Source organism: Caretta caretta, chromosome 1 (genome assembly GCF_965140235.1).
Source record: "Caretta caretta isolate rCarCar2 chromosome 1, rCarCar1.hap1, whole genome shotgun sequence".
Taxonomy (NCBI): domain Eukaryota; kingdom Metazoa; phylum Chordata; order Testudines; family Cheloniidae; genus Caretta; species Caretta caretta.
In genome coordinates this window covers 205,500,228-205,528,170 of record NC_134206.1, presented here as the reverse complement: position 1 = coordinate 205,528,170, position 27,943 = coordinate 205,500,228, and the positions used below count along the sequence as shown (strand labels likewise).

Genomic DNA, 27,943 nt, shown 5'->3' with positions numbered 1-27,943 from the left:
GAATTTAGCAAGGCCTGCATTGTACTTCTGAATGGATGAGAACTTCAGGCTCCCGCTGTCCAGCTCTCAAGGCAGTGCTGCTGCCAACAGCAGCACAGAAGTAAGGTTAGCAGTTCTGCAACTCCCCCTTCCATAACCTTGCGACCTCCCCACAACTCTTTTATGGGTCAGGACCCTTACAATTACAACACCATGAAACTTCAGATGTATATAGCTGAAATCATGAAATTTACCATTTGAAAAATCCTATAACTCTGAAAATGACCAAAATAGACTGTGAATATGGTAGAGCCCTACCAATTCCTGCAGCTGAGGGGATACTAGTAGTGTTCTAAGTGAATAGATTTATAATTTGATCAGCGCTGGCAGGCCAAAAAATGCAGGAGGCCCATACCCAGGTTCCTGCTCTAACGATGACTAGACAAAACTTTCTGCTATACCAAGCCACTAGACCTCCTGTGGAGAAGCTCCTGTACACAGCAAATGGTCACATAAAACAGGAACCATAAGATGGCTGTTAACTTTCAAAATTTATATTTAAACTTCCTGAAGAATATTTACAAATGTAACAGTTGGAAAGGGAAATATTTAACACTAATGGAAAAAAAAATCTTATTTCAAAAAAGATTGCAACCAGAGAATCTCTTTTCCAGGGAGACGGGACTGAGGTTGCTTTCAGACAAAACACAGAACATGTCCTCAGTGGGTTTAATCCCAATTACCATTTTAAAACAGTAAGCAGTAGGATATGCAGAGGTTATGTAGCTGGCATTCAACTAACTATCCAGCTAATGGGTCATGCTGATTTAAGCGTGCACAGCTTAGAGTGGAGTTGTCTGGTGATGAAGGATGTACTCCTCAAGGCTGCAACGGAAGGGGGTGGGGGTGGGGGGGGAGGCTGGCTCAGTAGCATCACATTTTACAGCGCTTAAGGGATTCTCTACAATAAACTGAATCCAGTCTCTTAGTGGTCATGCCTCATTCCTGAAGACTTTTCTTCTAACCCTCACATGTTTGGAGGAAAGGTGAAGTGCACAGCAGGAAACAATTCCTCAATCTTCGTAGACCTCTGATTCCTGATTAACTATAGGCTGGAACCTCGTGTGTTGCACAACTTTCAGGTGCTATACCAATGCTCAAGCTCTATTCTTTGTTTTTCTCCTCTGGAGGCAGCGTGGGAGCATTCCCAATGTCCACAGTGATGTTGGTATAAAGAAGGTGCTTCTTCCTTGAAAGGAGTTTGAACTCTACAGAATTCATTCCATCATCCTTCCATGTTTTTCTGGTGTTGTGCAGTGGAGCAGGCCTAAAGGGAGGAGAGTACCTGTAGTTAGATAGTCCCATCTTTGTCCAGTCAGTTACAATACAACTCTTGAAAAATACACAACACACTCTGTTTGTGAATATGATTAAGTGGCTTAATCAGAGAGAAGAGAGGCACTGTTGGGTAACACTTGAAGTAAGATGTAGACAGGCAGATAGGGAAGCTGTTCCAGGTGGCAGCAGCTTTACAGGTAAAGTCTGTTCCACCAAAAGACCTCAGATTGTTCCTTCGCACAAAGGAAACCTGTTCTAGACAAGCAGAAAGAGCAGAGAGTGGAGCAGGGACATGCTGTGAGGTGCAGGAGACTGGAGTAATTGTGTGGTGTTTACGAACGAGGACCGTTTGGAACTGGAGTCTGAAATGAATGGGGAGGACCAGTGGCATGTGAGAGTATAAGGATGATGTGGCCATGCCGATCTGTAGGTCTGAAAAGGCAGTGGCAGCACCATACTGCACATGTTGGAACATGGAGAGATGGAGCTTGAGGAGGCAAAGGTGGCAATGAGGATTTCAGAGGCAGAATGGAGATGCAGGTGGCTGTATGTCGATTTGCGAACATGTGAGAGAAGCTGTTAAAGAGCTTAGTCTTAAGGATGAGGCAAGTGGGAGGGCTGAGATGCCAATGTAGACAGCCTCCACCCCAGCATAAACACCTTCCTCCAGCTCTTGGTATGTAAGTAGGTTCTTGGGGATTTAAGTTAAAGATAAAGGTTCACCTTACCCATGTCTTCTGAATTCAGCGCTCCGATTTCACATTTTCACTGGGTCTGCATACAGCTTAGTTTGTTTGTCTACTGCTAGCATAATACTTTGTTACATAAAATCTTAAGACTTATTTTGTCTGAGATGTACATAAAAATCTTGAGAGGAGGGAAAACATAAGAGAACAAGCTTCAAGGCTGATTCTTAATGTTTCCAAGATACCTTGAGGTAACTAATCTGGAAGTTGTCTTGTTTCTTCATCTGAATATTTTAACAAACTATTACTGTAGTGTCTGGAGCCCTAATCATGGGCCAGGACCCCACCATGCTGGCTCTGTACAAAACTCTTGCTAGCAACTGCCAATCAAAAGAATGAGCTTACTACTAAGGACTTCAAACAATGTGATGAACTAGTATTAAAGCATCTACACTTTAAAAATATAACCACTGAAAGAAAGTAAGGTTCAGTTGTAATTGGCTTTTGACCAGACAATATTGCTGATATCACAAATGTTCTTTTATCCATGAGTCCAGAGGCTGCCAGCAGGACTGCAGAAATTTAAAAGTTGTAATCTAAACAAATCAAGCAAATGCTTCCACCCAGTGAATTTCCCAAACTCTGTGCTGAACAAAGTCAGAGACAGTTTCTTTAAATAGCATTTAAAAGCGGGATAGTGATAGGCACAGTCCAAGGAGCTGCTTTCTGCCCTGCATGAGGAGGAAGTTGCTAGCACTCAGTCAGCAAGCTCTTCAGACCAGGGATGGCCACACTGGAATTTGGACAAATGAGGACAGGGCCCTCCTACAATAGTTACCTTCTTAGGTGCTCTTCACTCCCTGTGTGTTGCTCAAGATCCACCATTTTGTAGCGTCCAAGATGAATAGGGGTCCTGACTATTTTCATTCCTGCTAACTGAATCCTTTAAAATGAAGACAGAGCAAAAGCTAGGTTTATATACAAGAATATGAAACTTTTTTGGGGGGAGGGATAGCTCAGTGGTTTGAGCATTGGCCTGCTAAATCCATGGTTGTGAGTTCAGTCCTTGAGGGGGTGGTCCTGCTTTGAGCAGGGGGTTGGACTAGATGACCTCCTGAGGTCCCTTCCAACCCTGATATTCTATGAATACCAGCTCTAGGCTACACAACGTACAGAGATGTTTCCTGGCAGAAACGCAACCGAAGCAAAACATACAACAGGGCTGAAAAGACAGTACTTCAAATTCAAGAAGAGGAAGTAAGATTATGGTACTCAGTGGTACCTCCTGAATTAGGCATAATGCACCACTGGACTTAATGGACACCACTCATGGAGACTGTGATGGGAACACTTATTTTACTTAGAAGTAGTGTGGTACATAAATGTGAGCAGGCCAGCAGCAGTGCATTATGCTACCATTCAGATGACCTAGGGCAGTAGAGTTCCAGAGGCTGTATCAACTGCTGTGTCTGAATGCCCAGCCTAGGGAACTTTACAAAAAATTATTCCTAGTGCTACTACCACTTGTAGTGAATCACTGCCAGTTTTGGATAGATCTCAAGTGCAGAAAAGGCTCCAATAGCCAGACCCGTTGCTACTACCAGGTTTGTTTAATTTGCTGAAGATTTAGGCAGTTTAGTTTGGCAAATTAACATCTTTGAAACTTCTTTTTATTCAATTTCTTTCATTAAAAGTTTCATTTTAGAGATGCTGCTATCTACCTCTAGCACTAAGCTGCACTGCAACATTCCTGCTCCCAGGCCCTTGGGAAAGGCCAGAGTGCCAACAATATTTAAATTTAGACTAGAATTATCAAAAGATAAACCCAGAAATGGTATTAATTCATTAAGGGAGTATGTCTTAGCATTTGGTAAAGTACCATTACCTCAACCTGGGCTGTAGCAAAAAAGTTTGTATGTCTGCATTAAAAAAAAACAAAAACATACATTAATTACACTGCACATTCAAACAGAAAAATGGACAACTGCAAAAAAGCTGAGCTAACTTTGCTGTTGAACTCTAGTCTGGCGTTGCAAGACTAATTGTAGTAATGCAACTTTAAATACAAAAAGCTATGTTAATGCAACAATGAAAACCCCACAAAATTAGCATAAAACACCCCAAAACATGGTCTGTGCTTAATGTTAATACTTAAATGGTTCCTGTTCAGATATTGAAGCTCATTTCTCATAGGAGGTGAACGAGGAGGATACTAGTGCCTGAGATTAAGGTTCAAACACAACTAGCTGATGCTGTTGAACCCAAGTTTGCTTCATCTGTACTGACTGCAAAACTGGTCAGCACTGATTGGCCAACCTGGCTCTTCAGTTGTGTTTAATATAACAAAGCTTTAGAGAGAAGACAAGGCCAGGAAGGGTTCACGCCATATTTCCAGTTTTATTTTTGCTGTTCTACAGCATAGGTGCTCAGTCCTTTCTAAAACTCAGCTCTCTTTTAGGGGTCTCAAGCTGGTCACTCAAAAATTGAGGCACCACAAATCACTACAAACTTTTGTAAACACATGCCTGTACGTTTGTGAACAAAGAATCATTATTAGCCTCCACCACTAATTGCAATGTGCCCCTCAAGTGGATGTGGTTATCAATTTGTAGTACATAATTCTCACAAGAGATTTACTTTCCTTCAAGGAAGGTATGCTTTGGGGTCTACTCAAGTGAACAGTGCCCCTGGAACAGATTTTTTTTTTTTTAAATAAAGGAATACAAGGAAGTGCACCCTAATGCACAGGACTCTGGTATGGCACATCTCACCACTGGCACCCCACTTGAGACCCACGTTAAGAGCTGAAATAGTGCAGAAAGCATTGGAGAGGGTCTTCTGTTTGTTTTTAGAAATTCAAGATGCACTATACCCTGATATTCCAATCATCAAATAGTACTTTCATTTAATTTTAAAAGTAATTATGTTCCTATAATAAGATTTCTCTGATCAAAGGAATTAACTTTTAAACACCTAACTTTCCATTCTCAGGAGCACAATGCTTGGGAAGACTCCCACAGTCCCTGAACAGAATGTTCCACTGAAAATTACATAACCTGTCACACTGCGTAAGAGCGGGAAATAAATGTATGATTTTTACTGCCAGCTGAGTAGTATAACCTCCCCAACAGTTTGCCTCAATGTCCGCTACTAGAGCTGTACCACTGGTGAATTACAGCTACAATGTTTGCTAGAGTAGACAAGGCCAAGGGGTCTTTATTCTGTACTCTACAGAGCTGCACTGGGCACAGCAGCTGGAATTAAACGCTCTATATTCACACCCATAGCACGTCACCTTCCTAGCAACAAAACATCACATTTTGCCAACACTGACTCATAGGTATTTAAGGCTCTATGATATGTCACTACGTGTCTGACAGTTTAAAGATAGTAATGTAAGGAATCCAGATTCCTAGCTCCCCAAATACTGTGTACTTACTGAAACAGTCTTTCAGGTGGTAAATGCCATGTCCTGAATCCCCTCCTATTTTTAAATCTAAAGCTTCCCTAAAATCCCCTAGCTAACTTCTAGGTTTTCTACCTTGTCAGCCTAGTATTCTCTCCTATGGAATGATTAATTTTGGTGAGAGTCAACTATCAGTCACTAGTGGTTTATACAGCTCTTGGAAGAACTCCAGAGACAGCACAGGGGTATTCAATGCAACATTATCTAGCTCCTGAAGTCCAAGCTATCTGAAGAAAGCTTCTAATTTTGTTTAAAGTATCACTTTTGTACAATAGGAAGTTAGATCTAACATGCCCTGACCATCAATTCTGAATATAATGTCTCCAGAACTGAATTCTGGAAAGATGTTGATACACTGGAGAAGATTCAGAGAAGAGCCACCAGAATCATTAAAACATTACAAAACATGCCTTACAGTGATAGGCTCAAAGAGCTCAATCTATTTATAGTTTAGCTTTAGGGGGGGGGATGGGACTTCATTACAGTCTGTAAGTATCTCCATGGGGAACAAATATTTAACAGACTCTTCAACCTAGCAGAGAAAGTATAACTGTCTAGTTTCAACTTCCAGGCACTGGATTAATCTGGACTGGAAATAAGGTATAAATTGTTAATGATGAGTGTAATTAACAATTGGACAATTTACTAAGGGCTGTGGTGGAGTCTACATCACTGACAATTTTTAAATCAAGATTGAATGTTTTTCTAACAGATATGGTCTAGGACAGGTGTTCTCAACTTTTTTCTTTCCGAGTCTCCCTCCCCCCGAACATGCTATAAAATACTCCACAACCCACCTGTGCCACAAAAAATGTTTGTCTACATATCCAGTAGATTAAAAGCCAGGGCCAGCATTAGGGGATAAAAAGCAGGGCAACTGCCCAAGGCCCCATGCCACAGGGGGCTCCTCAAATCTAAGCTGGCTTCATCCCCGTGTCAGGGTTCAGACTTCATCCCCAGGGAGTGGGGCATGGGCTTCGGCTTTTTTCCCTAGGCCTCAGTGACTAGCGCCAGCCCTGCTCTCTGGTTTATTTCTGGTTGAGAACCACTGGTCTAGGAATTATTTTGGGGGAGTTCTGTGGCTTGTATTAAGTAGGAGGTCAGACTAGGTGATCATAATGGCTCCTTCTGGCCTTGGAATCTATGAATCATAGCACTATATAAAATTAAAATTGTCCAGAACCTATTAGCTCTTTTATAGTTCCTCCTCTGGGCTAATGGAGACCATGCAATATGTTGTTACTTTTATATTTAGTTCTATTTTAAATGGCCCAGTTCTATCCGTTAGTACCTTGCAGCAATGTCATCATCTTCACCACGACTGCCCCAGTAGGTGTTTGGAAACCCATTTATCTTCATGTAATGCTCTGGAGTCAAAGCAGACACACCTCCAAAAAAGGACCAATATGGCAAACTGGAGAAGAGAAGAACAAATTGTCAAAATGGAGAGTTTGTCACTTTACAAACTGTCTTACACTGCAGTGATGAGTCACATGCATCTTGGTCTCAGCTTATTGTACTTATATTGCACAAAAAGCTGGATGATAGTTCTTTCATATTTATGTGGCAAGTATTGAACTAGAAAGATAACCTGTAGAAAGTTTTAGTCACTGAATAAGTGGGATATTAAGACTTCAGTGCGGAAGATCAGACTGGTAAATTCAGCTGAGATTCCTTCTAACCAGCAAAATTCAGAGATTAACTGTTCTGCAACGGACAGGCATTTTTTCCCCCACTGTGAGGGAAATACCGTACTCTGCTCACAGAAGAAGGAAAGAAAATAATTAGCCATCCATCACAGGAAGATGAGTTTCAGTTTGCTTTGAATAGCTGCTGAAGGCAAAAAAAAAAAAAAGGGTGGGGGCTCATAAAGGACTGGGTTTGCCCTGGTATGTCATAAAATGATCCATGATAATTACATAGCTGCAGAGGAGGGAAGCCATAGTTGTTTAAAGTGATGTAGATTATGATTTCATCAACATCTCAGTGTTCAGATTCCTACTCAGCAGCAGTACCATGTCACATTTACAACAAGGAGTCCAGTGGCACCTTAAAGACTAACAGATTTATTTGGGTATAAGTTTTTTCATGGGTAAAAAAACCCCACTTCTTCAGATGCATGGAGTGAAAATTACATACAGGCATAAATATAGTGGCACATGAAGAGAAGGGAGTTACCTTACAAGGGTGGATGAGGAGGTGTCAACACCAAGAGAGGGAAAATTGCTTTTCTAGTGAGCCAGCCACTCCCAGTCCCTATTCAAGCCCAAATTAATGGTGTTAAGTTTGCAAGTGAGCAAAAAGCATGTCATATTTGTGCTCTGTTCTGCTTAATGCTCTCCATCCTTCATCTAGGGGAAGGATCTGTCTTTCCGTTTTAATATGGGTGCATGGGGGAGCGCGGCAGGAATCATTTGACTAGCTAATCTGACACATCCCTTCCTGCAACAGCCGCCCAGGTGGGAAAACACTGAGGTAACATCCTTCAGTGTCCAGTCCTAGGCTATACTATATGTTCCATGAAAAGGAACTGCTTATAAGATCATCAAAAGCATCCATCCCAAAAGCAGACCCTTACCTGTACTGGAATTTGTCTATGGCACTGGCAATGTGTTTGGGGTAGTATTCATCACAGACATAGAGGTTATAATCATTTTCAGGAATGAGGTCCACATCATGCAGGAGCAGACAATCCCAGTCCTCATCCTTCATGGCTTCCCGGACACCAACATTAAGGAGCTTTGCTCGGTTAAAAGTAGCATTCCCAGCCTGGAAAAGAAAACGTACAGTTTACTCACCAACTCCTGGAATGGCTTCAAGGGTCTAAGGCTGCTCACACTGAAGTCAATGACAAAACTCCCATGGATTTCAATTTGAGTGAGACTGGAACCAAGTGATGCTGGGAAAAGCTTTCAGAAGTCCCTTAAATGCTTTTGAAAATCTGACCTACTGCCTTAGCAACTCTATGAACTTTGGGAAGTTGGAAGTCTTTTGCCCATGGGCATAAAGAGAAAAGGGATTATAATCTCTGTAGCAGACTAAATGTAGATCTTCAACTATACTTCCCTGCACACAGAGATTATTGCCCTCATCCCTCTTTAGAAAGAACCCAGAAATCAGAACACATATGCTAGTTACATACAATTGAAAGATACTCCCTAATTAGCCATCAGTTTTCACCACTAGTTAATTTCCCCTCTCTGGGGATCCTTCACAACACCAGAACTCATCAGTAACACCAACTGTTTGGCCTACGTAGGTGTGACCCAGAGCAGGATCAAATCAGAGTTTGTATCTCACTCTTGTCTAGGCAGACAGTAAAGATATCCGATTTCACTCTGGCACCTCCTTCTGACTGACTCAGAAGCAGCTCCAATGAATTTGAGAAGCAGCCATATTCAGTCCTCTTTCGCAGGAAAGATTATCACCCTTTAAATTTCTCCCTCCAAAAAACAAACATGGAACAGTATCTAGTGCTAAGATACAATAAGCGCTTTAGAGATACAAAGAGAGTGGGTTAATTATGTGCCATTGTACGTTCATATTCACAAACTCCATATTTCTCATGGTGGGGGAAAATTGTGTCTCCACTTTTCATTTACAGCCAAACCACTCCTTAACTCAGAGGTGGACAAACTACGGCCTGGGGCCCGCATCCAGCGCTTCAGATGTTTTAATCTGGCCCTCAAGCTCCCGCTGGGGAGGAGGGTCCAGGGCTTACGCCGCTCCAGTGAGGGAACAGGGTGGGGGGCTTTCCCTGCTCTGCGCATGCTGTGACTCCGTGCAGACCCCAGAAGCAGCAGCAGCAGGTCCCCCCTCCAGCTCTTACATGTATGGGCAGCCAGGGGGCTCCGCCTGCTGCCCCAAGCAACACCCCCCAGCTCCCATTGGCTGGGAACCAAGGCCAATGGGAGCTGCAGGGACAGTGCCTGCAGATGGGGCAGGGCGCAGAGCTGCTTGGCCGTGCCTCCGCGTAGGAGCCGGAGCATGGACATGCCGCTGCTTCCAGGAGCTGCTTGAGGTAAGCGCTGCCCAGAGCCTGCACCTCTGATCCCCTCCCACGCCCCAACCCACTGCCCCAGCCCTGATCCCTCTCCCACCCTCTTGGTACCAGCCCAGAGCACCCTCCTGCATGCCCAACCCCTCATACCCAGCCCCACCCCAGAGCCCACACCTCCAGACGGAGCCCTCACCTCCCCCCCTCCCAATCCCCTGCCTCAGCCTGGAGCCCCCTCCCACACCCTGAACTCATTTCTGGCCCCACTCCAGAGCCCTCACCCCCTCCCGCACCCCAACCCCCAATTTCGTGAGCATTCATGGCCTGCCATACAATTTCCATACCCAGATGTGGCCCTCGGGCCACAAAGTTTGCCCACCCCTGCCTTAACTGGAAATCTCAGCAGCAGTGACAGACACACATGGTTTTGATTTACCTGGTGAATCAAGTAGATGCTGTAGTGAAGCTGTTGGCGCTGCAGGAAGGGATGTAGATAATAGAGAAGGTGTCGTAGGTGCTTCTCCTGGTTCTTGTGTGGTACAATGATGGCTGATTTGTAGCGAGCCAGGCAGTGAGGAGGGCTATAGCAGCCTCCAAACCGAACAAAGGGATTTTTTTTTATTATCCTTCTTTCACTGGGGAATGCATTGAAGGTGATGGTTAATGGACCAACTGTAAGAACGAGGGAAAGGGGGGGGGGGGGAGAAAAAAAGTGAAAATTTGGTGGATTTGAACAGTGATTTGGTTCAACCTCAAATTCATCAGAATAAAACCTCATACTTCTACTGCTGGAAACACTTGAGCTATACCCAACAGGGAGCAGTATAGTGGGCATCTGTCACATTACGGTTTGGAATCCACAAGGGAGGCCTTTCAGTGGGCTGATCCACAGTCCTGTTCTTCCGACATTTGCTGTTCTTCACTCACATTAGAAGAGAAGACCCAGACTCCTGTGAAGTACCTTGTGTAAGCAGACCACAAGGGAGTCTCGACAAAAGGCAAGATATTTATCATTGCAGGATGGTTGTTTCTCCAACTACTCTTCTACAATCATATCTGCCTTCTTTACTACCTTTTCCCATTTATGGATCAATGCCTCATTTCAGGCAAGGGCTCAAGGACAAAGTGGTCTGGAGGAATCGTAGTGACTACAAAGAAACTATTTTGGAGAAAACAGAACTTAAAGGGAGCAGGGGCACTTTCTCTCACGGCAGCCCATGCCACCCAAAGATAAGTTCCCCTTCTGTTCTAAGGGCAATCTGATATTTAGTAGTAGGTGGAATATTTCCTCCTTTCAGAGTTCACAGCCAGCTCTCAGTCCATTCTGTTGTGAGAATGGGCTTTGCCACCTTTTTAGTGTCAGGAAATCAGACCATTGCTACTTTACAAATAGAATCATAGACTTTAAGGTCAGAAGGGACCATTATGATCATCTAGTCTGACCTCCTGCACAACGTAGGTCACAGAATCTCACCCACCAACTCCTGTAACAAACCCCTAACTTATGTCTGAGCTACTGAAGTCCTCAAATCGTGGTTTAAAGACTTCAAGGTGCAGAGAATCCTCCAGCAAGTGACTCATGCCCCACGCTGCAGAGGAAGGTGAAAAATACAAAGGCTTTGTAAAGATTCATAAATTCAGCCTCACAATACACCTGTTTGCTACAGCAGGACAGTATGAGCTCCAATGATTTTGGTGGCTTCTTCTCCCGCCCGCCCCCGATGAAACCCAAAGCTTTCCTACTTATTTAAAAATCAAGGAACCAGATATCTAACTAATGGAGAACTAGGAGTACTTGTGGCACCTTAGAGACTAAAAGGTGCCACAAGCGCTCCTCGTTCTTTTTGCTGATACAGACTAACACAGCTACCACTCTGAAACCTAATGGAGAACTCTGATTTTTGACTCTGTTACCAAGAATTTTCCTAACCAACTGCTGCCATGTTTGCTTAATTGCAACAAACAGAATGGCTGTTCTTCAGGTAACTATGCTATGGAGGAACAGCTCGAGATCATACCTACCATGGCTAGGTGATTACTATGATTGTATTAGCTGCTTCTATGGAACTCTCAGCTTCTGTCTTTAAAAACAAAACACTTCATTCCATTACTGTTTTTAATCTGTACATTTCTATTATACTGTTTTTATATTTAAAACAAAAAAAGTTAAAGTAACTGTTTTCATATGTAAGTACTAACTATTGCTCCAGTGTCAGTTGGCATTTGTCTAAGCGATACTAACAAAATGTATCTATATTCAGATTCAGTTGCATTTATGGGAGTCACAACAACAAAGGGTATGAGGTTTTTGTTTTTGTTTTTTTTTTTTAAAGAGATGGTGTTGTTTTTTTCAGTATAATCAGGGCCCTGCATACTGCAGGACTAAATTCAGTAGCGCCAATCTGTAAATTCCACAACAGCAACTCCTGCTTTCTAAAAATCAACCTTAATTTATTCTACTGATGTGCAGTATTCTTACATTTTTGTTCTTCCACCCCCATGGCTCATAGATGAATTTTGGAAGCATTTTCCAACCATGATTATTTTAGAGAATAAAAGTTGTTTGTCATGCTCTCCTGGCCATGTGGCTCCTCAGTTCCTATAATGTTGTTCAAGCAACCTAGCTCAGAACCTGCTTCTTTCCCTGGCACACATGGGGAGAAAAGAAAGGAAGCCTGTAAGCTGCATCTATGGCTCGTATCCCTAAGCACTTCTGGCTCCCCCACACTCCCTGGCTGCAAGCTGGACTTCAGGTCTGGGTCCCTAACCCCTGCCTCCTAGCTCCATGGAACAGCATAGGGAGCAAGCACTGTAATGCAACGAACTCCCTCTTGTGGGGAAAGTAAAGGCAGCTGCATATGGTTCTCTGCAGAGCAGGTAGACAGAAAAATCATTGTGGTCCAACAGGAGCAAAAACAACAAATTTCAGGGCAGAAGTACTGAAAAAATGCCATAGTCCACAGTCAAAATGAATGGATTAGTTCACACCTTTCAGAGCTATTATTTCAGCTCTCTGAACACTTGTGCAGACAGCACTTCATCAATTTACATTTTCAAAGTTCTCTCTACAACCATGAATGCTATAAACAATATTTTATTTTTCAATCAACATTCAGATTCTGGAGCACAATTCCATGGCAAAGGATGAATTCCATAGCAAACTCTGCTGCCACAGAAGACAGGGCGCTGAGCACAGTGCACTCTTGTACCATAGAAGGAATTAAGACGCTCTTGCCCTGCCCACTATCATTCATTCTCTCTCAGACGACACTATTTACATAAAGACCATGCTTCCAACCTGTGCTCCCTTGACCACCACTGGCTGACAGAATGTAACAAAGGCAAGCAGCGAGGAGTTCAGGTAGGAGATCCTCTCTTGAATCACATTACTTATGAAATGATTTTCAGAACAAACAGGTTAGAGTACTACTGAATCAAAATCTATACAGTGTTATGGCCCCAAAGCTTCCTGAGCCTTTGCTCTGTATCTAACATTACATGGAAAAGAATCTTTTAACCATGTTTAGAGACGTATAATGGTCAACCAGAACAGGAAGCTTCTAGCTGCATATATAAAAACCAGAGCCCCCCAGCCCACCCCTTTAGCTCATCAGCACCACTGCAGGACATATTCTCAGCCTGCTTTACTTATTAGGCAATGCGTTCAAACTGAGAGGTTTTTGCTGGATTTGGCTGAATCGAATTCATTTCGAGGGAAATGTGAGACCTTTCAGACCTCGAGTGTGCACACCTTAGGATCAGATGACCTTACAACGGTCCTCTTGGTACACATTTAATCTGGTGTAAGTGGATGCAACACCATTGACTTCAACAGAAGTTTTGCCATCAGCAAGATCTGCATGATTCAACCTGTCAAAGGGGAACTTAAACAATTAGATGTAAGCACTACCCTGAATGGAAATAGCTTGTCCTCATGGGGAAATTTATTGATAGAACTATACCAGTATGACTATACCACTACAGGTTTCAGAGTAACAGCCGTGTTAGACAAGTACTCCTTTTCTTTATACCACTATAGTTATACTGGTATAACTCCCTGTGTGGACACCCTGAATCCAAAGTAAGAGTGTCCACATGTGCAGTTACATCAGCATACTGTAGGGTGACCACCTGTCCTGAATTGGGCAGGACAGTCCCGAAATGCAGAGTTCAAGTCCTGGTGTGAATGACTCCAGGACAGCATGTGTCTTGGATTTACTGCGGCGTCACTCCACGGCTGCCCAAGATTCCGGGGTGGCTCCAACCTCTTCCTCGTGTGTGCGCGCGTGCGGGGTGGGGTGGGGGGGATGACACACAACACGACACGACCAAGGTGGGCCTTCATCCCCCCTCGCCCCCCCAGCAGCCAGAGCCGGGCAGTAGTAAGAACCTTTCAGGGAGCCCGGGCTGTTGTGGGGAGCTCCTGACCCTCTACCTGTTCAGGACGGGGTGCCTGAGATCACAGCGGACCAAGCTCCCTGGGTGGCTCTTACTACTTCCCGGCTCTAGCTTGGCCTGGGCCACGGAGGTGGGCAGGGCTCCTGCATGTGTCCCACTTTTGCCTTTTGAAAAGGTGGTCACTCTAGTGCACTGGTATATCACCAGTTATGTCACTGTACTGGTACAATTATTCTGGTATAGTTCTGCCAGTACATTTCCCCATATAGACAAGCCACATTGTTTAGATGAGGGAATAAGAAGCGGTAAAGGAGCATTAGCTAAAGCACCAAATCCTAATGATGGAGAATGGGCCGAATCCAGAAGTGTGTCCAAGCTAGGTCTCTCAACTGCAGCTAAAGGCTTAACCCCAATTCATAGAAATGCCCTTGCCTATTTTTTCCCCTTTAAATACAAAACAAAAGTACGAACCCTAATAGAAAAGTATCAGTTTGACACGACTGCAGGGACCACTCACTAGTACCATAGCAGATGGTCATGCTCCCAAGAAGGCTATGACAGATGGGAGTAAGGAGGAGGGACTATTTTCAAAGACATTGGACCAAGTTTGCTCCTGGTATAAACCTATTTAATTCAGCAGGTACATGAGGGAGGAAATTTGACCTATCAAGTTTTCCAGAGCTAAATCTAATCATACAAATCTAATCTAATATTACAAGCAAGGTGCAAAAACACAGGACTTTGAAGTTAAATGATAAATAGATGGATTCAGTTTGACTGGGCTCAAGTTGAGCATACAACTGTAGGTTAGACAAAAAAAAAAAGAAATAGCAGGCAGCTGACTTTTACTTAGACAATCTTCAAGATGGAAATAAAGTTACTTGTTCTGTATAGTAATGAAGACACTGAACATTTACCACACACATAAATAGAGAAAGGGCTACACTTCATAGAAGGCCTAATCCAAAGCCCATGGGTATGGGAGTCTTTCCATTGACCTCAGAGGGATTTGGATCAGGCCCAAAGTGACCTATTACCAGTCTCTAACTTGGAGCTTCAAGAATTACATTTGAAGTCTTATTTAATGGAGACTATGAAATAAGTATTGGAAGGACAGATATTCTATTCCATATGTGATGTTTTTAATTTCAATGGGACTCTTGAGAGAGGTTTTTATTAATAAATAATTTGTGTATCTATTTTAGTTCTAAGGAGGAGAGTAAATGCCTTTTACAGTAGCATACATTTAAAAGAGTTCATTTGGATGAGGTTTGAACACAATAGATCATGAGTATCTGGAGAAACAAATTTCTTTTTATGCACTAAAAAAGTGTTATTGTTTAGAAAGTTAGTAAACTAAAGCAGAATCTTATTTCACACACTGCAGGTGTTCCAACACCACACCAGGTTGCTTTCTGCAGCGTGCATTTGAAACAACATTATAATTCTAGTTTCCTCAAGAGGTTTCCATAAATGCTAATTACTCTAGAGTATTTAATCTATTTAAACTCCTTCTTTAATTTGCTCTCATTTTGGTAGCTCCATAGAAAACATTATTCTCTGATGGCTGAAAGGCAAGTTGTACAGTGCTCACCGTTTGTTTGGAGGTTAAAGATAAAGTAAAGCCTCCTATTTAAAGAAAGCCTTTTAAGAGAGGAGGATTTTTGTTAGGGTTTGCTGAAAGTGAGTGCAAGCGTCCATTCGCTAGTCTACAACTTGGCTCATAGCGACTTAAAATTTTTACTATCTATCCAGGCCCCCTTAAGTGAATCAGTGAGCTCTAGTCCGCTCTACACCTCAAGAAATAATAACTGGCATCTGTGCCAGTAGACTAACGGACAATTATTTCAATGGCCACGAGGAGAGTTGTTCACAGAAGTGGCTGTTTCCAAGAGAGGATTGAGGCATACAAGCAATACAACACGAGTGAGAAATCATGCACATTGTCACTGAGATTAAATGAAATAAACACAGGCAGTGTGGTGGCAGAGGGAGAAACAAAGGACGATCAAATATTGTTATAACCCCTGTAGAGCTAGTTTAAATGCCCAGCCAGATGAGTAAATCCATGTTTTCTAACTAAACCAGGCAACTGTTCAAGACAGCGGTATTGTGCCCACACATTAGTTTTTTCTTTAAACAGAACACAATTATGTGTGAAGCAAGGTTGTGTATCCCCTCTTGCCATGCTGCCTGATCGCATTTGCGTCACTACATCTCAGAATATCTGGGCAGCTATCATCTCGTGCCTCAGCAGTGGCTATTGTACATGAAAGACGTACACAGATTATGGCATTTGCAGCACGGGGGCAATAGACTGCGGTGCCCTACCACACAGAGCTGGGAGGACTGGCTAAACTGGTTACACAAGCAGTTAGGAAATGTAAAAACGTTTCCAGATTGGAACATGTTGTGATGTAGCTGAATGAGTGCTACCAACAGTGAAACAAGCAGTTTATTTTTTAAAACCAGTGTCATCTAGCCTGTCTCAGAGTTCTACCTGATTGGATGCAGGTAATTTTGCAATCAGGCAGAAGTCTGAGAAAGGCTAGATGACACTGGAAAATATTGCATAGCACCCAATCTACACTATAGCTTGTACTGCAGCAGTTACAGTGCTACCTACACCACTGCTGGAAAACTTTCAGAATTTCCTTGTGTACATAAAGGTCCTCTCCAAACAGCAAAACAACAGCATTACAAACTGGCAATAAGAATATGGGCCAGTCAAGGCCTCTAGGAATGTAAAACACTTAGCTGCCATGGTTACTGTGTTTTGTTAGTCTCTAAGGTGCCACAGGTCCTCCTTTTCTTTTTGCCAATACAGACTAACACGGCTGCTACTCTGAAACCTGTGTATTAACTATGTTATGTGTTGACAAAAAAAACAAAACCACCCACACACCACCTATTTAGCGTATACAACGTAACCAGCTAGAGCTGGTTACAAGCACACTGTGAAGTTTAGCATAAACAGGGCCTAAGCATACATTGAACAAAACCATCTGCACTGTTTGATAGCACCTGACACAGTCAAGAGTCAGTAAATTTCCAGTATCTAGATTTAGGATGAAAGGGAGAGATTAATTTAACCCCAGAGTGGACATGTTAGTAGAAGCTTCAAACACTATAGTAAATTATTGACAAATACGTTTAACTTTTGTAAAGTGAAAAGTGTTATTACACTGATGCACTAGTTCAGACACTAGCAGTTTATACATACCAAATATCGGTGACTGGGCTGTGCAATATGGCATAGTTTCTTCATTAGGAGCTCGGGTGAACAAGCTGAGGTTTGTATACACATCCTGTGTTTTTGAGTAATCCCAGGGCTGAGGTGCATCTAAAAATCCCCGAAACACACTTGATGCTCCACCTCGGTACAAAATCAGGATAAATATGGCTTGAAATACAGCTAGAAAGAGCAGAAAACAAGGATTTTCAACACGAGACAGGGACATGGTTTTAGGCCATCCACTGGAACTAGTCTTGCTGAGAGTTTAATTCTCTAGAACAACTTCACATTTTAACTTCAGGGCTACATTTGTTTATGTAAGAATGTTTGTCCTCTTCAAAGGGCTCAGCAAAACAATTAACGTCTTTTGACTGCAGCGCATATTTCAAGCATGGTTTCGGTTATGTGCAGTCCAAAATGCTAAACTTTAGCGATCTTCTGTGCATCCCTCTTCATTCTTCGTCAACATTCAATCTGCACAGCTAATAAAGAGAAAAGACAACTTGCTACAGTAATTCCACCACAGGATGTCTGCCAGTTTCCCTACTAATTACCACGGACAGTCAACTTCTGGTATACTAGGGCCAGGCCGGGTCTGCCTTCCCATCAGTAGCCCGCTCCCTGCCACGGCAGAAAACCATCTCAAACACGGCTGCACGGCGGGGTGAGCCCCCTTTGCGGGCGAGAGCTGGCTGGCGGCAGCCAGGCCGCACAGACCCGGAGCGAGCCGCGCCTTAAGGCGAGGGGAGTTCGGGCTCGTCCCCACGCCGGGCGGCTCCCTGTGTGGACGCTCCGATCCCGCCATAGCGCGGCCGGGTTTCACTCCGGATCCAACTCCAGGAGAACGCGGCGCGCTGACGCCCGAATCGCAGCGTCTACACAGTCAGCAGCTGCGTGAGGAGACGACTCCAGTCAGAGGCGGGCGGGGGGGAGGAAAGTCCAGGGCGGATACACCCCCCATGCGGGGGGGGGGGGTGTCGGAGCGGCCTGCGGGGCCTTAGGGCAGCCCTAGCGGCTGCTTCCCGAGCCCCCCGGCGCTGGGTTACGGGAGGGGCCGCAGCGACCACCCCCCTCACCAGCGGCGGGAGCTGGTACGGGAAGGGCCGTCGCCTGTCTCCCGCCACCGCCAGAGCGAGCCCAGGAGTCCGGGCGGCACCGCAGAAAGCCCCTCACCTGCCCGAAGAGGCAGCACGCGCCCCCGCTAAACTGCCAGCGCCGCCGCTCGCCGCGCTGGCCACGCCCCCTTCCCGGGCCGCGCCCACTCCCCGTAAAACCGCCCCCCGGTCTCGCTCCTGTAATTTGCATAAAATAGACCCGATCCGCGCCGCCTCATACTCGATGCGAGACCACAACGCCCAGCATGCAAGGCGGCTCTTCAGGGACTACAGCTCCCAGCATGCAACGCGAGCGAGGGATTAAAACTCCCCAGTGTAGGTAGAAGACCCCCCCTGCCCCTTGCGCTCAGATAGAACAGTGCATGCTGGGATGGGGGCGGTGGTCTGTAGGGGTAACCCTCCAGATTGAAAGGGGTAACCACATGTGGTTATAGATGTGGGGCCCGTGGGCTGACTATGTACATCAGGCCCCATCACACTGGGACGGGCCCATCCCAGGCTGAAAGGCACCGAGAAACACTTATACAGAATTCGCAAAAAGAACAGGAGGACCTGTGGCACCTTAGAGACTAACCAATTTATTTGAGCATAAGCTTTCCTGAGCTACAGCCCACTTAAATAAATTGGTTAGTCTCTAAGGTGCCACAGATCCTCCTTTTCTTTTTGCGAATACCGACTAACACGGCTGTTCCTCTGCAACCTGTCATTATACAGAATTGCCAGCTAGTGTGCTATTATGATGGAGCCCTTCACTAGGCCCTCCCGCCCCGGAGAGGGCTGGGGTGGGGAATGGGCACAACGAGACATGAGCACCAGGCTGGATGGTCTAATCCTGCTGTGAGCAGGTAGCATAGCAACACCCGAGCCATCACAAGAATGCCACGCCTGAGCATTCAAAATCAAGAGTCAGGCCTCCAAAAATCATGAGCCTGGTTGAACCGAGGTGCTGATGGATACAATGGAAATCATGTATTTGGTGTTTGTTGTTAGTACTTCAAGCCAGCAGGTGTGTGACAGCACTCACAGCACTCCTAGTTTCAGTACCACTGGACTGAACATAAAATAAGGTTTAGATTTCATTTTATTTATCTTCTGGTTTTGGAGCCTTTAGTGTGCACTAGCTTCATGTTTTCAAGCTTATCTCTGTGATCATAAGGGCTAAAAACTTACTGGGGGAAAAACAGAAAAGAAAGCTGAGAGGCTCATGTAATCACATGATTCCCACAGCTAGAGTGTATTTGGTCAGGTACCCACTCCAGAGGAAAAAGCTAGGCTGATTGGGGAAGCAGCCACAGCTGGGGCCACACCCCAATCAGGCCACACCTGGCCCTGTTATAAGGGTTTAGGGCGGAGCTGGGGTAGAGTCTCTCTCTAGATGTAAAGAGAGAAGGACCTGGCTGTCTGGGAGTAGAGCAGTGCTAGGGAAAGGTAAGAGGAGCTGGGGAGCTCTAGCCTAGTAAATCCCTAGGCTGTGGGCCTTGTTAAAGGCCAGAGCAGGTAGTGGGTTTGCTGAACTGCAACCTGGGGTTAGGCAGCGGCAGCTAGTCTGACTCCTTTGCCAGTGATGAGTTGCCTTTGCAGATTGCAGTTCTCCCCAGTGAGAGGAGGCTAGATGATGACTGGCAGTAGCCACTGAAGTAAGGTGGGTGTAGAGGGTTGGGGGTTCCCCTGGGAGGGGAGACTCAGTGTGTAGGGGTACTGCAGTGGGTAGAACCCCAGGGTAAAGGGGTCTGGGGGGGGCCTGCTGATGGTGAGCCACTGGCCTGCTGATGGTGCTCTGAAGCTGGAGTTAAGCTAATTCCCAGGATGACCAGTAGGTGGTGCCACACTGGTGAGTTGTTGCTTTGCTACATAGAGTTTTAAGAAAAACACCAAATATCACAAAACTCATGATAAAATCATAAGTTGGCAATACTGCTCCCACTAAATTATGGATTCATTTTTATCACTTACTCTAGGATTGCTTTAGTGCCAGAAGGATACTAGGTTTCAGAGTAACAGCTGTGTTAGTCTGTATTTGCAAAAAGAGTATTTGTGGCACCTTAGAAACTAACCAATTTATTTGAGCATAAGCTTTTGTGAGCTACAGCTCACTTAATCGGATGCATACTGTGGAAAGTACAGAAGATCTTTTTATACACACAAAGCATGAAAAAATGGGTGTTTACCACTACAAAAGGTTTTCTCTTCTCCCCCCCCCACCACTCCCCTGCTGGTAATAGCTTATCTAAAGTGATCACTCTCCTTACAATGTGTGTGATAATCAAGGTGGGCCATTTCCAGCACAAATCCAGGGTTTAACAAGAATGTGGGGGGGGGGGGGGTAGGAAAAAACAAGGGGAAATAGGCTACCTTGCATAATGACTTAGCCACTCCCAGTCTCTATTCAAGCCCAAGTTAATTGTATCCAATTTGCAAATTAATTCCAATTCAACAGTCTCTCGCTGGAGTCTGGTTTTGAAGTTTTTTTGTTGTAATATCGCAACTTTCATGTCTGTAATCGCATGACCAGAGAGATTGAAGTGTTCTCCGACTGGTTTATGAACATTATGATTCCTGATGTCAGATTTGTGTCCATTTAGTCTTTTTTACGTAGAGACTGTCCAGTTTGACCAATGTACATGGCATTGCTGGCACATGATGGCATATCACATTGGTGGATGTGCAGGTGAACGAGCCTCTGATAGCGTGGCTGATGTTATTAGGCCCTGTGATGGTGTCCCCTGAATAGATATGTGGGCACAATTGGCAATGGGCTTTGTTGCAAGGATAGGTTCCTGGGTTAGTGGTTCTGTTGTGTGGTATGTGGTTGCTGGTGAGTATTTGCTTCAGGTTGGGGGGCTGTCTGTAGGCAAGGACTGGCCTGTCTCCCAAGATTTGTGAGAGTGTTGGGTCATCCTTCAGGATAGGTTGTAGATCCTTGATAATGCGTTGCAGGGGTTTTAGTTGGGGGCTGAAGGTGACAGCTAGTGGCGTTCTGTTATTTTCTTTGTTAGGCCTGTCCTGTAGTAGGTGACTTCTGGGAACTCTTCTTGCTCTATCAATCTGTTTCTTCACTTCCGCAGGTGGGTATTGTTGTAAGAATGCTTGATAGAGATCTTGTAGGTGTTTTGCTCCAACCCCTCAGACAGAGACAATGCGGTTGTATTGCAGAGCTTGGCTGTAGACAATGGATGGTGTGGTCAGGGTGAAAGCTGGAGGCATGTAGGTAGGAATAGCGGTCAGTAGGTTTCTGGTATAGGGTGGTGTTTATGTGACCATCGTTTATTAGCACTGTAGTGTCCAGGAAGTGGATCTCTTGTGTGGACTGGACCAGGCTGAGGTTGATGGTGGGATGGAAATTGTTGAAATCATGGTGGAATTCCTCAAGGGCTTCTTTTCCATGGGTCCAGATGATGAAGATGTCATCAATATAGCGCAAGTAGAGTAGGGGTGTTAGGGGACAAGAGCTGAGGAAGCGTTGTTCTAAGCCAGCCATAAAAATGTTGGCATACTGTGGGGCCATGCAGGTACCCATAGCAGTGCCGCTGATTTGAAGGTATACATTGTCCCCAAATGTAAAATAGTTATGGGTAAGGACAAAGTCACAAAGTTCAGCCACCAGGTTAGTCATGACATTATCGGGGATAGTGTTCTTGACGGCTTGTAGTCCATCTTTGTGTGGAATGTTGGTGTAGAGGGCTTCTACATCCATAGTGGCCAGGATGGTGTTATCAGGAAGATCACCGATGGACTGTAGCTTCCTCAGAAAGTCAGTGGTGTCTCAAAGGTAGCTGGGAATGCTGGTAGCGTAGGGCCTGAGGAGGGAATCTACATAGCCAGACAATCCTGCTGTCAGGGTGCCAATGCCTGAGATGATGGGGCGCCCAGGATTTCCAGGTTTATGGATCTTCAGTAGTAGATAGAATATCCCAGGTCGGGGTTCCAGGGGTGTGTCTGCGGATTTGATCTTGTGCTTTTTCAGGGAGTTTCTTGAGCAAATTCTGTAGTTCCTTTTGGTAACTCTCAGAGGGTAATGGCTTGTAGAAAGTGGTGTTGGAGAGCTGCCAAGCAGCCTCTTGTTCATATTCCAACCTTGTCATGAGGACAACAGCACCTCCTTTGTCAGCCTTTTTGATTATGATGTCATTTGTTTCTGAGGCTGCGGATGGCATTGTGTTCTGCATGGCTGAGGTTGTGGGGCAAGTGATGCTGCTTTTCCACAATTTCAGCCCATGCACATCGGCGGAAGCACTCTATGTAGAAGTCCAGTCTGCTGTCTTTACCTTCAGGAGGAGTCCACCTAGAATCCTTCTTTTTGTAGTGTTGGTAGGGAGGTCTCTGTGGATTAGTGTGTTGTTCAGAGGTGTGTTGGAAATATTCCTTGACTCGGAGACGTCAAAAATAGGATTCTAGGTCACCACAGAACTGTATCATGTTTGTGGGGGTGGAGGGGCAGAAGGAGAGGCCCTGAGATAGGATGGCTGCTTCTGCTGGGCTAAGAGTATAGTTGGATAGGTTAACAATATTGCTGGGTGGGTTGAGGGAACCATTGCTGTGGCCCCTTGTGGCATGTAGTAGTTTAGAAAGTTTAGTGTCCTTTTTCTTTTGTAGAGAAGCAAAGTGTGTGTTGTAAATGGCTTGTCTACTTTTAGTAAAGTCCAGCCACGAGGAATTTTGTGTGGCAGGTTGGTTTTTTATGAGTATCCCATTTTTGAGAGCTCATTCTTTATCTTTCCCTGTTTGCTGTAGAGGATGTTGATCAGGTGGTTCCGCAGTTTCTTTGAGAGCATGTGGCACAAGCTGTCCACACAGTCTGTGGTATGTAGACTGTAATGGATTTTTTACCTTCAGTCCTTTTGGTACGATGTCCATCTGTTTGCATTTGGAAAGGAAGATGTCTGTCTGTATCTGTACAAGTTTTTTCATAAAGCATGTGATGCAAGGGGTGTTACAGATATTTCCAGTCTAATTGTTTAATCCCTTTGGGCTGGATTCTGATCTTTATGGAGTACATCCATCAAAGTCAACAGGTGATATGGATTTACATGTGTGTATCTGACCAGAATCTGTCTTGCTGATCATGAGCTGGATTCTCCACTGCCTTGCACCTTGTGTTACTTTACAGTTGTGTAAAGTGAATGCACAGTAGATGTAAATCTACCAGAGCGAGATTCTCTGCTCCTGTTTCATTCTCAAAGACCTGCTGAATGACTGTTAAAACTGAAAGGTTATTTAACCTTTTGGACTGCTTTGTTCATATGGCTAAGTTGCTTGCAGCCTGAGTCCCCAGCATTCTGTTTTCCTCGTGTTCCCTCAATAATACCCCTCCCCCCCAGAAACATGCAACCTCTGACTATGATACAATCAACTTATAGGTTTCAGAGGAACAGCCGTGTTAGTCTGTATTCGCAAAAAGAAAAGGAGTACTTGTGGCACCTTAGACTAACCAATTTATTTGAGCATGAGCTTTCGTGAGCTACAGCTCACTTCATCAGATGTATACCGTGGAAACTGCAGCAGACTTTATATACACACAGAGAATATGAAACAATACCTCCTCCCACCCCACTGTCCTGCTGGTAATAGCTTATCTAAAGTGATCAACAGGTGGGCCATTTCCAGCACAAATCCAGGTTCTCACCCTCCACCCCCCCACACAAATTCACTCTAGCTAGCACCAGCAGGACACCAGGGGGGGTGGAGGGTGAGAACCTGGATTTGTGCTGGAAATGGCCCACCTGTTGATCACTTTAGATAAGCTATTACCAGCAGGACAGTGGGGTGGGAGGAGGTATTGTTTCATATTCTCTGTGTGTATATAAAGTCTGCTGCAGTTTCCACGGTATACATCTGATGAAGTGAGCTGTAGCTCACGAAAGCTCATGCTCAAATAAATTGGTTAGTCTCTAAGGTGCCACAATCAACTTATAAACATTTTAACATCAATATTAAAGACAAATAATTGATGCCCAGACCCCCACCCTACATGCCTTTGCCCAGAGGTTGCTAGCCCATAGCCAGGTTGATATCTCATCTTTGCTACAGACTCAGCTGGTTACATAGTTTCTGAGGATAGGGTTGCCAACTTTCTAATCGGACAAAACCGAACACTCTTGCCCCGTCCCTGCTCACTCCATCCCTTGCTCTCCCCCACCCTCATTCACTTTCAAAGGGGTTGGGGCAGGGGGTTGAGGTGCAGGAGGGGGTTCAGGGCTGGGGCAGATGGTTGGGGTGAGGGGTTTAGGGTGCAGAGGGGGATTGGGACAGGGGATTGGGGTGCTGGAGCGGGTGTGGGTTCTGGGAGGGAGTTTGAGTGTAGGAGGCGGCTCAGAGCTGGGGTTGGGGTGTGGGAGGGGGTTCAGGGTGCAGGCTCCAGCTGGGCAGTGCTTACCTCAGGCAGCTCCCAGAAGCAGCCGGCATGTCCCTCTGGCTCCTATGCAGAGGGGCCAGGGGCTCTGCATGCTGCCTTCTCCCACAGGTGCTGCCCCCGCAACTTCTGTTGGCTGCGATTCCCGGCCAATGGGAGCTGTGGAGCCAGCGCTCAGGGTGGGAGCGGCATGCGGCGCCCCCTGGCTACCCTGTGCCTAGGAGCCAGACATGCCATCTGCTTCCAGGAGCTGTGTGGAGCCAGGGCAGGCAGGGAGCCTGCCTTAGCTCGACTCCACTGAACTGCTGACCGGACTTTTAGTGGCCTGGTCAGCAGTGCTGATTGGAGCCGCCAGGGTCCCTGTTCGACTGGGTGTTCCGGTCAAAAACCAGATACCTGGCAACCCTATCTGAGGAGTTTGATCTTCTGAACAGGCAACCACACCAGAAGTGTCTTGTCATCTGTCTCCAAGTCTAGCAAACTAGCTCTCTGTGGAGTTGCCTCCCTCCCTGTGGAGCTGGCCTCTAGATAGTTCTCAGTCTCTCTGTTCTGTGATGATCACTGTATGTCTGTAGGCTCCCACTTAGTGTTGTGGCTGCTGGGGTGTAATTGTCCTGTTCCTTTGGATCACTTGTATCTCATGTGTAGTCACTGCATATGACCTGGGTACCACTGCACCCCTCAACTCCTTTCAGCTACTCTTTCTGATATTTCAGTGGCTGGATCCTTACAGGACTGCCAGTCTCCAGGGTCGGTAGGTCCTTGGCTAACCTTTCGTACTCCACAACCTGCTTTCTCTGATTGTTGGCCAGCTCCTCTCGATAGTTTCTCCATCTTTCAGGCTGCAACAGGTCTGCCCTAACTGATAACATGTTTTGGTCCTTCATCCCATTAATACCTGTGCTGGATTGTTTTGGAACCCCTGTGATGGGGTATTCCTATATGCCAAAAATGCTAACAAAGGGACTGAAGCAGAAGAAACAGTGGGAACAGAAGAAGCAGTGGGAAAGCGGGATACCGGGAGGAAGCACAGGCAGGAATGTCTGTGAGGGGAGGGCTCCTGCCTCATACTGGGAATGAGGGGCGATCAACAGGTTATCTCAAGTGCTTATATACAAATGCACAAAGCCTTGGAAACAAGCAGGGAGAACTGGAGGTCCTGGTGATGTCAAGAAACTATGACGTGATTGGAATAACAGAGACTTGGTGGGATAACTCACATGACTGGAGTACTGTCATGGATGGTTATAAACTGTTCAGGAAGGACAGGCAGGGCAGAAAAGGTGGGGGAGTAGCACTGTATGTAAGGGAGCAGTATGACTGCTCAGAGCTCCGGTACGAAACTGCAGAAAAACCTGAGTGTCTCTGGATTAAGTTTAGAAGTGTGTGCAACAAGAGTGATGTAGTGGTGGGAGTCTGCTATAGACCACCGGACCAGGGGGATGAGGTAGATGAGGCTTTCTTCCGGCAGCTCACGGAAGCTACTGGATCGCATGCCCTGATTCTCATGGGTGACTTTAATTTTCCTGATATCTGCTGGGAGAGCAATACAGCGGTGCATAGACAATCCAGGAAGTTTTTGGAAAGCGTAGGGGACAATTTCCTGGCGCAAGTGCTCGAGGAGCCAACTAGGGGGGGCGCTTTTCTTGACCTGCTGCTCACAAACCGGGTAGAATTAGTGGGGGAAGCAAAAGTGGATGGGAATCTGGGGGGCAGTGACCATGAGTTGGTTGAGTTCAGGATCCTGACATAGGGAAGAAAGGTAAGCAGCACGATACGGACCCTGGACTTCAGGAAAGCAGACTTCGACTCCCTCAGGGAACGGATGGCCAGGATCCCCTGGGGGACTAACTTGAAGGGGAAAGGAGTCCAGGAGAGCTGGCTGTATTTCAAGGAATCCCTGTTGAGGTTACAGGGACAAACCATCCCGATGAGTCGTAAGAATAGTAAATATGGCAGGCGACCAGCTTGGCTTAATGGTGAAATCTTAGCGGATCTTAAACATAAAAAAGAAGCTTACAAGAAGTGGAAGGTTGGACATATGACCAGGGAAGAGTATAAAAATATTGCTAGGGCATGTAGGAATGTTATCAGGAGGGCCAAATCGCACCTGGAGCTGCAGCTAGCCAGAGATGTCAAGAGTAACAAGAAGGGTTTCTTCAGGTATGTTGGCAACAAGAAGAAAGCCAAGGAATGTGTGGGCCCCTTACTGAATGAGGGAGGCAAACTAGTGACAGAGGATGTGGAAAAAGCTAATGTACTCAATGCTTTTTTTGCCTCTGTTTTCACTAACAAGGTCAGCTCCCAGACTGCTACGCTGGGCATCACAAAATGGGGAAGAGATGGCCAGCCCTCCGTGGAGATAGAGGTGGTTAGGGACTTTTTAGAAAAGCTGGACGTGCACAAGTCCATGGGGCCGGACGAGTTGCATCCGAGAGTGCTGAAGGAACTGGCGGCTGTGATTGCAGAGCCATTGGCCATTATCTTTGAAAACTCGTGGCGAACCGGGGAAGTCCCGGATGACTGGAAAAAGGCTAATGTAGTGCCAATCTTTAAAAAAGGGAAGAAGGAGGATCCTGGGAACTACAGGCCAGTCAGCCTCACTTCAGTCCCTGGAAAAATCATGGAGCAGGTCCTCAAAGAATCAATCCTGAAGCACTTGCATGAGAGGAAAGTGATCAGGAACAGCCAGCATGGATTCACCAAGGGAAGGTCATGCCTGACTAATCTAATCGCCTTCTATGATGAGATTACTGGTTCTGTGGATGAAGGGAAAGCAGTGGATGTATTGTTTCTTGACTTTAGCAAAGCTTTTGACACGGTCTCCCACAGTATTCTTGTCAGCAAGTTAAGGAAGTATGGACTGGATGAATGCACTACAAGGTGGGTAGAAAGCTGGCTAGATTGTCGGGCTCAACGGGTAGTGATCAATGGCTCCATGTCTAGTTGGCAGCCGGTATCAAGTGGAGTGCCCCAAGGGTCGGTCCTGGGGCCGGTTTTGTTCAATATCTTCATAAATGATCTGGAGGATGGTGTGGATTGCACTCTCAGCAAATTTGCGGATGATACTAAACTGGGAGGAGTGGTAGATACGCTGGAGGGGAGGGATAGGATACAGAAGGACCTAGACAAATTGGAGGATTGGGCCAAAAGAAATCTGAGGTTCAATAAGGATAAGTGCAGGGTCCTGCACTTAGGACGGAAGAACCCAATGCACAGCTACAGACTAGGGACCTAATGGCTAGGCAGCAGTTCTGCGGAAAAGGACCTAGGGGTGACAGTGGACGAGAAGCTGGATATGAGTCAGCAGTGTGCCCTTGTTGCCAAGAAGGCCAATGGCATTTTGGGATGTATAAGTAGGGGCATAGCGAGCAGATCGA

The 27,943-nt window shown here is 45.5% G+C and overlaps 2 protein-coding genes across 2 annotated transcripts in view; both read right to left on the bottom strand.

Moving 5' to 3' along the window:
* Positions 1-511: 511 nt before the first annotated feature.
* Positions 512-18,158, bottom strand: LOC125621427 (beta-1,4-galactosyltransferase 3-like). The gene is made up of 6 exons (XM_048818292.2): positions 17,088-18,158; positions 9,903-10,138; positions 8,048-8,238; positions 6,761-6,883; positions 2,842-2,946; positions 512-1,306 (listed from the first exon to the last, which is right to left on the bottom strand). Exons 1-6 carry the CDS (start codon positions 17,323-17,325, stop codon positions 1,144-1,146), a joined length of 1,056 nt encoding a protein of 351 aa, XP_048674249.1. The 5' UTR covers positions 17,326-18,158; the 3' UTR covers positions 512-1,143.
* LOC125621438 (galactosylgalactosylxylosylprotein 3-beta-glucuronosyltransferase 1-like) overlaps positions 17,496-27,943 on the bottom strand; it is a 68,905-nt gene continuing 58,457 nt past the window's right edge. The window contains exon 9 of the mRNA XM_048818310.2: positions 17,496-17,581. The gene's annotated coding sequence lies outside the window, so the exon portion shown is untranslated. The remainder of the gene's footprint in view (positions 17,582-27,943) is intronic.